General features: G+C 44.5%; 1 protein-coding gene across 1 annotated transcript in view; it reads right to left on the reverse strand.

The window, feature by feature from the left end:
* Positions 1 to 12,044, reverse strand: part of LOC133650078 (N-terminal EF-hand calcium-binding protein 1-like) — a 39,390-nt gene that overhangs the window by 3,639 nt on the left and 23,707 nt on the right. Inside the window, exons 8-10 of the mRNA XM_062046891.1 lie at positions 9,821 to 9,897; positions 5,275 to 5,322; positions 4,928 to 5,040 (exon numbers count right to left, since the gene is read on the reverse strand). Of these exons, the coding sequence (XP_061902875.1) occupies positions 4,928 to 5,040; positions 5,275 to 5,322; positions 9,821 to 9,897 (238 nt within the window). The remainder of the gene's footprint in view (positions 1 to 4,927; positions 5,041 to 5,274; positions 5,323 to 9,820; positions 9,898 to 12,044) is intronic.

Raw genomic sequence — 12,044 nt, forward strand, 5'->3', positions numbered from 1 at the left:
CTCCCTCACTCCGAGGTACTTGAACTCTTCCACTTGGGGCAGGGTCTCCTCCCCAACCCGGGCGAGAACCATGGACTCAGACATGGAGGTGCTGATTCTCATCCCCTTTTTAAATAGAGGAACCACCACCCCGGTCTGCAAATCCAGATGTACCGCCCCCGATGTCCACACAATGCGGCGGAGTCTTGTCAACCAAAACAGCCCCATAGCATCCAGAGCCTTAAGACACTCCAGGCGGATTTTATCCACCCCCCGGGGCCCTGCCACAGAGGAACTATCTCAGCCCCAGAAATAGGAGAGCCCACCACAGATTCCCCAGGCACTGTTTCCTCATAAGAAGACGTGTAGGTGGGATTGAGGAGGTCTTTGAAGTATTCCCTCCACCGATCCACAACATCCTTAGACTTAGACTTAGACTTAGACCATTTTGGGGGGAGTTGAGGGGATAATTTAATTATGATGCCTTCAAGAGTCTTACGGCCTGAGAGAAGAAGCTGTTACAGAACCTGGAGGTTCTGCTTCGGAGGCTGCGGAACCTCTTTCTAGAGTCCTGCAGTGAAAAGAGTCCTTGGTGGGAGTGGGAGGAGTCTCTGCAGATTTTCTGAGCCCTGGTCAGGCAGCGGCTTTTTGCCATCTCCTGGATAGGAGGAAGAGGAGTCCTGATGATCTTTTCCGCCGTCCTCACCACTCTCTGGAGAGACTTCCAGTCTGAGGCACTGCAGGCTCCAGTCCAGACAGAGATGCTGTTGGTCAGCAGGTGGTCTCTATAGTGCCTCTGTAGAATGTGCTGAGAATGGGGGGAGGGAGCTGTGCTCTTTTCATCCCACGCAAAAAGTGCATGCGCTGCTGAGCTCTTTTTACCAGAGCTCCGGTGTGTAGGGACCAGGTCATATTGTCAGTTATCTGCACCCCCAGGAACTTGGTGCTGCTTACCATCTCCACCACTGTGCCGTTGATGAAGAGTGGAGCGTGGCTGGACTGGTGCTTCCTGAAGTCAACTATGATCTCCTTGGTCTTGTTGACATTCAGGACCAGGTTGTAGGTTCTGCACCAGTCAACCAGATGTTTCACCTCCTCCCTGTAGTCCATGTCATTGTTGTCACGGATGAGGCCCACTACTGTCGTGTCGTCCGCATACTTCACAATGTGGTTAGTAGTGGACCTGGCGCAGCAGTCATGAGTCATCAACGTGAACAGCAGCGGACTCAGGACGCAGCCTTGGGGGGAGTCGGTGCTCAGGGAGATGGCACTGGAGGTGTTGTTGCCCACTCTCACAGACTGGGGTCTGTCTGTGAGGAAGTCAAGCAGCCAGTTGCAAAGGGGGGTACTGAATCCAAGGGAGGCCAGTTTGCTCACCAAGTGCTGCGGGATGATGGTGTTGAATGCTGAGCTGAAGTCCAGAAACAACATCCGCACGTGTGTGTCCTTTCCTTCCAGATGTTCTAAGCTCAGGTGGAGTGCAGAGGAGATGGCGTCCTCTGTGGAGCGGTTAGGGCGATAAGCAAACTGGTATTGGTCGAATGTGGGGGGAAGTCTGGAGACAATATATTCCTTTACCAGCCTCTCGAAGCACTTCATTATGATGGGGGTGAGTGCCACGGGGCGGTAATCATTGAGGGAGGAGATTGTGGGTTTTTTAGGCACTGGTATGATTGTGGCCGTCTTAAAACATGATGGTACCACAGCCTGGGTCAGCGAGATGTTGAAGATGTCTGTGAGAACCCCAGCCAGCTGGTCTGCACATCCCTTAAGCACCTTGCCCGGAATGTCATCAGGTCCTGGTGCTTTCCTGTATGACCTGTATGCCCTGCCACATTCGTCTAGTGTTTGTGGGGTTCTCGAAGAAGTCCTGCACTTTCTGACTATGAGCACGCTTTGCAACCTTAATGGCACGGTTCAGGTTAGCTCTGGCTGATTTTAATGCCACCATGTCACCAGACTTGAAAGCCTTGTTCCGAGCCTTCAGCATTGCACGTACCTTACTGTTCATCCAGGGTTTCTCGTTGGCCCGTGTGGGGATGTTCTTGATCACACTGACATCCTCCATGCACTTCTGAATGTATGCGGACACAGACTCTGCATACTCCTCCACACATGTGTGGGGATTTTCGGTGGTGGCTGCCTTGAACATGTCCCAGTCTGTGGTTTCAAAGCCGTCTTGTAATGCTTCCAATGCTCCCTCTGGCCAGGTCCTCACCTGCTTCACTGTAGCTTGCTTCCTGATCAGCAGGGGCTTGTATGCAGGAATTAGCATCACAGATAGATGGTCTGAGGAGCCGAGGTGGGGGCGTGGTGCAGCTTTATAAGCATGTTTAATATTGCTGAACACCAGGTCCAATCTGCTTCCACCCCTGGTTGCAAAATTCACATATTGATGGAAATGAGGGAACACAGTTTTCATGTTAGCTTGATTAAAATCCCCTGCCACGATGAAGTTTGCAGTTCATTGATGGGGCAGTACAAAGCTTCTTTGGTGTTAGCACTGGGGGTGAATGTACACTGCTGTGAAGATCATAGCACTGAATTCCCGGTGTAAATAAAATGGCCTGCATTTTATAGTTAATAGTTCAACATCAGGAGAGCAGTGATGTGAGACTATCTCCCCATTGTTGCACCAGTTATTATTAACGTATATACAAACACCACCACCTCGGGATTTACCAGTGAGAGATCTGCTCCTGTCCGACCGAAACATAGTTAGCCCCTCAATGCTAACTGCCTCGTCCGGAACGGAGGGTTTCAGCCACGTTTCTGTTAGAAATATGGCGCAGCAGTCTCTCATCTCGCGTCTTGCATTTAAATCCAGCTTCAGGTAGTCCAGTTTGTTCTCCAGGGAGCGGACGTTTGAAAGCAGGATGGAAGGAAGCAGCGTTCTTTGAGGATTAGCCTTTAGCTTTGTTGTTAGCCCCGCTCGGCATCCCCGCTTCTGCTTCCGATCACACCGCTTACGTGTCTTCCATTGACGGTCCCCGCTGGTACTTGACTTTGCTGCTTTACAGGCCGCTGGATGTAGCCGGCGAAGTATTCCCATGCTGGCGAGGAGGTCCAACGTACACGCATCTTTCAGTCCAAAACGGCCCGATCTATCCACATCCAGAATTGTCTGGCGGTCGTATGTGACCACGGAGTGTCCACGATGTAAACCAGCCATGAAATTTTAAAGAATTGTCCGGTATTTTTGCCAAATTGTTCTATGCTACCATGAGCGTCTGCAAGCCGCAGCCCGTCAGGGCGCCGCCATCCTGTGTCATCCTGTGTCATCCTGAGTCTAGGTCAGCAGCACACCATCCCCACCATACACAGTATTGACAGTGCAGTGCTTCCCGGTCCTGAGGCGGCGAATGGTGGCCTAGAATTGCTTCGAAATGAACCGGGAGTCATTTTCCACGGCTTCTCTGAACTCCTCCCATGTCCCGAGTTTTTGCCTCTGCGACCGCCAAAGCCACCTGTCCGCTACCTCTGGAGTCCTATGAGCCAAATGGACCCGATAGGACTCCTTCTTCAGCTTGACGGCATCCCTCACTACTGGTGTCCACGACAGGCTCCAACCACAATTCCGATGGGCCACCCCGACAATAGCGGTACAGAACATGGTCCAGTCGGACTCAATGTCCAGCACCTCCCTCGTGACATGCTCAAAGTCCTTCCAGAGGTGGGAACTGAAACTCTCTCTGACGGGAGACTCTGCCAGACATTCCTAGCAGACCCTCACAATAAGTTTGGGTGTGCCAGGTCTGACCGGCATCTTCCCCCACCATCAGAGCCAACTCTCCACCAGGTGGTAATCAGTGAAAAGCTCCGCCCCTCTTTTCACTTGAGTGTCCAAAACATAAGACTGCAAATCCGATGACACAACCACAGAGTCTAATGAACTGCGGCCTAGGGTGTGAACATATGAACACCCTTCTGTTTGAACATGGTGTTAGTTATGGACAATCTGTGACGAGCACAAAAGTCCAATGACAAAACACCACTCTGGTTCAGACCTGGGAAGCTGTTTCTCCCAATCACGCCTCTCAAGGGCTCACTGTCGTTGCCAACGTGAGCGTTGAAGTCCTCCAGCAGAAGAAGAAAATCACCTGAGGGAGCACTCTTCAGTACTGCCTCTTTCAAAAAGTGCGGGTACTTTGAACAAACAACAAACAAACAACAGTTAGGACCCGTGCCCCCACCTGGAGGTGGAGGGAAGCTACCCTCTCGACTACTGGGTGGAACTCCTACGCACAGGCTTTGATCCGGGGGGGGGCAACAAGAATTGCCACCCCTGCCCGTCGCCTCTCTGCTTGCAACACCCGAGTGGCAGAGAGTCCAGCCCCTCTTGAGAGAACTGGTTCCAAAGCCCTTACTGCGCGTCGAAGTGAGTCTGACTAGATCCAGCCGGAACTTCTCCACTTTGCGCACCAGCTCAGGCTCCTTCCCCCCCCTGCGAGGTGACGTTCCACGTCCCAAGCCGAGGATCGGACCGCCAAGGGCCCCGCTTTGGCTACCGCCCAGCTCACATTGCACCAACCTCTATGCCCCCTGCTATGAGTGGTGAGCCCATTGGAGGGGGGCACCCACGTTGCCCCTTTGGGTTGTGCTCGCCATGGATCCCCCAGGCCTGGCTCCAAAGGGGGCCCCAGTGAGGGAAACCTGTGTCCTTGGTTCTTTTTCATATCTGCTCTTTGTCGGATCCCTCGCCTCGGACCGGTTTGTCCTGGGAGACCCCACCAGGGGGCGTAGAAGCCCCCAGACAACGTACGCAAACTCCTCTACCACCATAAGGTGGCAGCTCAGTGAGTCATGTGATCATAAATTAATAAGTGAATGTATTCATCATCACACTCCAGCAATTTATCCAACCATGTGTGTGTGTGTGTGTGTGTGTGTGTGTGTGTGTGTGTGTGTGTGTGTGTGTGTGTGTGTGTGTGTGTGTGTGTGTACTGACTGTAGACATCCAGTCTGAGTGCAGGAAGTGTCCACGTAAAGTTTGAGGGACACACGGAAGTCCTCCACCTGGTCCTCCATCACACACATCTGCCTCTGCACCATCACCATGTGCTGCCAACACACATGTCCACGTGTCAGAGGACGTGCAAAACACACACACACACAGACACACAAACATGCACACGCACGCGCACACACTCACACACACACACGCGCACACACACACACAGAGTTGTGACAAGTGTGGTGCAAGCAAGGATGGAGCAGGAAAGGCGACATGAGGGCAAAGATTGGGTCCTGCTGCTGTCGCCATGACAACCAGACTTCTCATCAGCACCAACGCACCATCTTGCTCTCCACCACTTCTTCTTCTACAGGCTCCAGACGGATCTCCTGCGGAGGACAACAGGTCATGTGATCATGTGGTCATGTGATCATGTGGTCATGTGTTCATGTGATCATGTGTTCATGTGATCATATGGTCATGTGATCATGTGGTCATGTGATCATGTGTTCATGTGATCATATGGTCATGTGTTCATGTGATCATGTGTTCATGTGATCATATGGTCATGTGTTCATGTGATCATGTGGTCATGTGATCATGTGTTCATGTGATCATATGGTCATGTGTTCATGTGATCATATGGTCATGTGCACATGTGGTCATGTGATCATGTGTTCATATGGTCATGTGTTCATGTGGTCATGTGATCATGTGTTCATATGGTCATGTGATCATATGGTCATGTGATCATGTGATCATGTGGTCATGTGATCATATGGTCATGTGGTCATGTGATCATGTGTTCATATGGTCATGTGTTCATGTGATCATGTGTTCATGTGATCATGTGGTCATGTGGTCATGTGATCATGTGTTCATGTGATCATATGGTCATGTGTTCATGTGATCATATGGTCATGTGCTCATGTGGTCATGTGATCATGTGGTCATATGGTCATGTGTTCATGTGGTTATGTGATCATGTGTTCATGTGATCATATGGTCATGTGTTCATGTGATCATATGGTCATGTGCTCATGTGGTCATGTGATCATGTGTTCATATTGTCATGTGTTCATGTGTTCATGTGATCATATGGTCATGTGGTCATGTGATCATGTGATCATATGGTCATGTGACTTATGTGTAAACAAATGTTTGTTTCTGTTGTTGGAGGAAAGTCCAAATAAGTTTTTTTTAATCTCTACAAATCAGTCAATTCAAGTCAATATATTGAAATGAAGAATAAATTAACTAAAGTGTAAAATAGTTCATGCAAATGTTCAATAATTAAATGTAAAAATATATCGATAAACAACCGTCATTGAAATACTGACATTGTTAATATTATCATTATGATTGTTATCACTATTATTATCATTATTAATATTTTCATCGTTAGAACTGTCATTATTATTGTTGATATTATTATTATTATTGTTAAAATAGTTTTTTGTTATTTTTAATATTATTATTAGTGGTAATATCATCAATAATTGTAATATTGTTTTATTATTGTTAATATTATTATTGTTATTCATATTTTTACATTATTATTATTATTATTGTTGTAACTATTCATATCATTATTATTGTTAATATGTTTTTATCATTTATCATATCACTTCCTGTTCCGGTAGCTGAACCGGCGCTCGCGAATTTTACTCCAAACATTTAAGTTTAATAATGTAAGGAGAAAGTTTGCAGAGGACGGTTCTCACTGGAGTCCCCCAAAGTCCCGGGTCGTGTGTTCGGATCACTTCAATTCTGGTAAATATAAGGAACAAAAATCCACCTTCTTAACCAAAACTTGGCTATACCGTCCGTGCTAATGTTGTACTTGTTGAATTTTTACCTTATAAAGTTCGACAGCTGAAGTTGTTGTTGTACAAAAATAACATGCGGTATATACTATATAGTCCAGGGGTCACCAACCTTTTTGAAAGCAAGAGCTACTTCTTGGGTAGTGATTAATGCGAAGGGCTACCAGTTTGATACACACTTCAATAAATTGCCAGAAATAGCCAATTTGCTCAATTTACCTTTAACTCTATGTTATTATTAATAATTAATGATATTTAAACTTAAAGGCCTACTGAAAGCCACTACTACCGACCACGCAGTCTGATAGTTTATATATCAATGATGAAATCTTAACATTATAACACATGCCAATACGGCCGGGTTAACTTATAAAGTGACATTTTAAATTTGCCGCTAAACTTCCGGTTCGAAACGCCTCTGAGGATGACGTATGCGTGTGACGTAGCCCGGCGAACACGGGTATGCCTTCCACATTGAAGCCAATACGAAAAAGCTCTGTTTTCATTTCATAATTCCACAGTATTCTGGACATCTGTGTTGGTGAATCTGTTGCAATCATGTTCATTGCATTATGGAGAAGGAAGCTGAGCAAGCAAAGAAGAAAGTTGTCGGTGCGAAATGGACGTATTTTTCGAACGTAGTCAGCAACAACAGTACACAGCCGGCGCTTCTTTGTTTACATTCCCGAAAGATGCAGTCAAGATGGAAGAACTCGGATAACAGAGACTCTAACCAGGAGGACTTTTGACTTCAATATAGAGAACTGGGACAACACAGACTCTTACCAGGATTACTTTGATTTGGATGACAAAGACGCAGACGTGCTACTGTGAGTATGCAGCTTTGGCTTCTAAACATTTGATCGCTTGACCGTATGTGCGCAACTTTTTTTTGCATATGTACGTAACTTTTTAAAAATATATAAGCTTTATGAACCTTGGGTTAGGTGAACGGTCTTTTGGGCTGAGTGATTGTGTGTGTTGATCAGGTGTTTGAATTGTATTGGCGTGTTCTATGGAGCTAGGAGCTAGCAGAGGAGCTAGGAGCTAGCATAACAAACACGCAGGTGTTTTTATGCAGGATTAATTTGTGGCATATTAAATATAAGCCTGGTTGTGTTGTGGCTAATAGAGTATATATATGTCTTGTGTTTATTTACTGTTGTAGTCATTCCCAGCTGAATATCAGGTCACCCCCGGCTCTCACAGCATCTTCCCTATCTGAATAGCTTCAACTCCCCACTAGTCCTTCACTTGCACTTTCCTCATCCACAAATCTTTCATCCTCGCTCAAATTAATGGGGAAATTGTCGCTTTCTCGGTCCGAATCTCTCTCACTTCATGCGGCCATCATTGTAAACAATAGGGAACTTTGCGTATATGTTCAACTGACTACGTCACGCTACTTCCGGTAGGTGCAAGCCTTTTTTTTATCAGATACCAAAAGTTGCAATCTTTATCGTCGTTGTTCTCTACTAAATCCTTTCAGCAAAAATATGGCAATATCGCGAAATGATCAAGTATGACACATAGAATAGATCTGCTATCCCCGTTTAAATAAAAAAAATTCATTTCAGTAGGCCTTTAAGAACGTTGATAAAAAGCTTTTATTCTTAAGTTTGAGAGTAGGACTAAATTTGGCAAATTCTCAGGACTTAAGTGTAAAATGGCACTCTAAGAAGCTTGATAAGTACGGCCCCAGGACCATACTCACTCACTACTCTTACAGTCAAAAATATTGAAATTTAATGATATTATTTTGTATCAAACTTCACAAATAATGTATAAAGCCAAAATAAATAAACTCCCAGGAAGCATTCAAAAATTGTTCAGCACACGAGAGGGCGGGTATAATTTAAGGGGGAATTTAAATGTCAAAAATGCTTAGTTATAGAACGACCATTAAACGTTTTTGTATTTCAATTTGTGGAGTGAAATTATGGAATGGTTTGAATGATGAGTTAAAGCAATGTCCAAACATAAAGCAGTTTAAAAGGAAGTATAAGTACATGGTATTCCAGAGGTACAGAGATGAAGAAGGGCTTTGATATTGGCTTATTTGTGTTACAGAAGAGTGTGGGGCTGCCCATTGAGGCAGTGGTGTTGTTGTGGTGGCATCATACCATTTCCATCATCACTAGTGGTAATGATGTGGCTATGTATGTGTGTAGTGTGCATATCTATGATGTATGTACAGTATTCATTAAGTTTGTACATTGAGTGAATAGGTAGTTCTAGCTCAGAGTAATTTCTGATTTAAAGACAAGGAGTGGGATTAAATAAGTGTAAACTTCTTCTCACTCCTTTTCAAATATGTAAAAAAAGAAAGAAAGAAAAATAGAAAAAGAAAGTCCAATGCTCATTTGTTTTTGTTTTTTATTCTCCATTGTTTTTCATTTTGTTATAATGGCTGTTAAGGCTATAGCACTGTTTTGGATCAGGCTTGCTCTTGTTTTTATGCATATTTGAAATAAAAATATATCAATCAAAATCAATCAATTGGTAATATTAATATTATTGTTATGGTTAATATTGTTTTTATGATTGTAATATATAATAATAATAATAATGATAATTAAAATAACAACGTTATTATTATTATTATCATTGTTGTTATTATAGTTATTACTATTATAACATTATTTTTTTATTATTATTAACTATATTATCTTTCCTAATACTACTATTATTCCCATTATTATTATTGTTATTACTATTGGTATTGTTATTATAATAACTGTATTATTATTATTATTATAATTACTATTCATATTATTACCATTATAATTATTATTACCACTATTACTATTTTTATTATTATTATTATTATTATTTATATTATAACTGTATTATTATTGTTATTATTATTATTATTATTACTGTATTATTATTATAATTATTATTATTATTATTATTTTTAACCAATTATTATTATTATTATTATTGTGTTCCCCATTATGATCATTGTTGTTATTATTGTTATTATAATAACTGTATTATCATTATTATTATTATTATTATTGATATTATTATTGATATTGTTATTTTGATTATCATGAACCTTTTGTTCCAGGCGGTCGATGAGTTTTTGCAGTCTGGTGACTTGAGTGGTCCAGTGGTGGTCCTGGTCCACAGCCCCTGTCAGGACATGAGACATGTAGGACAGAGTCTATGGTTAGCAGCTGTCAGGACATGAGACATGTAGGACAGAGTCTATGGTTAGCAGCTGTCAGGACATGAGACATGTAGGACAGAGTCTATGGTTAGCAGCTGTCGGGACATGAGACATGTAGGACAGAGTCTATGGTTAGCAGCTGTCAGGACATGAGACATGTAGGACAGAGTCTATGGTTAGCAGCTGTCAGGACATGAGACATGTAGGACAGAGTCTATGGTTAGCAGCTGTCAGGACATGAGACATGTAGGACAGAGTCTATGGTTAGCAGCTGTCAGGACATGAGACGTGTAGGACAGAGTCTATGGTTAGCAGCTGTCAGGACATGAGACATGTAGGACAGAGTCTATGGTTAGCAGCTGTCAGGACATGAGACGTGTAGGACAGAGTCTATGGTTAGCAGCTGTCAGGACATGAGACATGTAGGACAGAGTCTATGGTTAGCAGCTGTCAGGACATGAGACATGTAGGACAGAGTCTATGGTTAGCAGCTGTCGGGACATGAGACATGTAGGACAGAGTCTATGGTTAGCAGCTGTCAGGACATGAGACATGTAGGACAGAGTCTATGGTTAGCAGCTGTCAGGACATGAGACGTGTAGGACAGAGTCTATGGTTAGCAGCTGTCAGGACATGAGACATGTAGGACAGAGTCTATGGTTAGCAGCTGTCAGGACATGAGACGTGTAGGACAGAGTCTATGGTTAGCAGCTGTCAGGACATGAGACATGTAGGACAGAGTCTATGGTTAGCAGCTGTCAGGACATGAGACGTGTAGGACAGAGTCTATGGTTAGCAGCTGTCAGGACACGAGACGTGTAGGACAGAGTCTATGGTTAGCAGCTGTCAGGACATGAGACATGTAGGACAGAGTCTATGGTTAGCAGCTGTCAGGACATGAGACATGTAGGACAGAGTCTATGGTTAGCAGCTGTCGGGACATGAGACATGTAGGACAGAGTCTATGGTTAGCAGCTGTCAGGACATGAGACATGTAGGACAGAGTCTATGGTTAGCAGCTGTCGGGACATGAGACGTGTAGGACAGAGTCTATGGTTAGCAGCTGTCAGGACATGAGACGTGTAGGACAGAGTCTATGGTTAGCAGCTGTCAGGACACGAGACGTGTAGGACAGAGTCTATGGTTAGCAGCTGTCAGGACATGAGACGTGTAGGACAGAGTCTATGGTTAGCAGCTGTCAGGACATGAGACATGTAGGACAGAGTCTATGGTTAGCAGCTGTCAGGACATGAGACATGTAGGACAGAGTCTATGGTTAGCAGCTGTCAGGACATGAGACATGTAGGACAGAGTCTATGGTTAGCAGCTGTCAGGACATGAGACATGTAGGACAGAGTCTATGGTTAGCAGCTGTCAGGACATGAGACATGTAGGACAGAGTCTATGGTTAGCAGCTGTCAGGACATGAGACATGTAGGACAGAGTCTATGGTTAGCAGCTGTCAGGACATGAGACATGTAGGACAGAGTCTATGGTTAGCAGCTGTCAGGACATGAGACATGTAGGACAGAGTCTATGGTTAGCAGCTGTCAGGACATGAGACATGTAGGACAGAGTCTATGGTTAGCAGCTGTCAGGACATGAGACATGTAGGACAGAGTCTATGGTTAGCAGCTGTCAGGACATGAGACATGTAGGACAGAGTCTATGGTTAGCAGCTGTCAGGACATGAGACATGTAGGACAGAGTCTATGGTTAGCAGCTGTCAGGACATGAGACATGTAGGACAGAGTCTATGGTTAGCAGCTGTCAGGACATGAGACATGTAGGACAGAGTCTATGGTTAGCAGCTGTCAGGACATGAGACATGTAGGACAGAGTCTATGGTTAGCAGCTGTCAGGACATGAGACATGTAGGACAGAGTCTATGGTTAGCAGCTGTCAGGACATGAGACATGTAGGACAGAGTCTATGGTTAGCAGCTGTCAGGACATGAGACATGTAGGACAGAGTCTATGGTTAGCAGCTGTCAGGACATGAGACATGTAGGACAGAGTCTATGGTTAGCAGCTGTCAGGACATGAGACATGTAGGACAGAGTCTATGGTTAGCAGCTGTCAGGACATGAGACATGTAGGACAGAGTCTAT

Source organism: Entelurus aequoreus, linkage group LG05, assembly GCF_033978785.1.
Source record: "Entelurus aequoreus isolate RoL-2023_Sb linkage group LG05, RoL_Eaeq_v1.1, whole genome shotgun sequence".
Lineage (NCBI taxonomy): Eukaryota > Metazoa > Chordata > Actinopteri > Syngnathiformes > Syngnathidae > Entelurus > Entelurus aequoreus.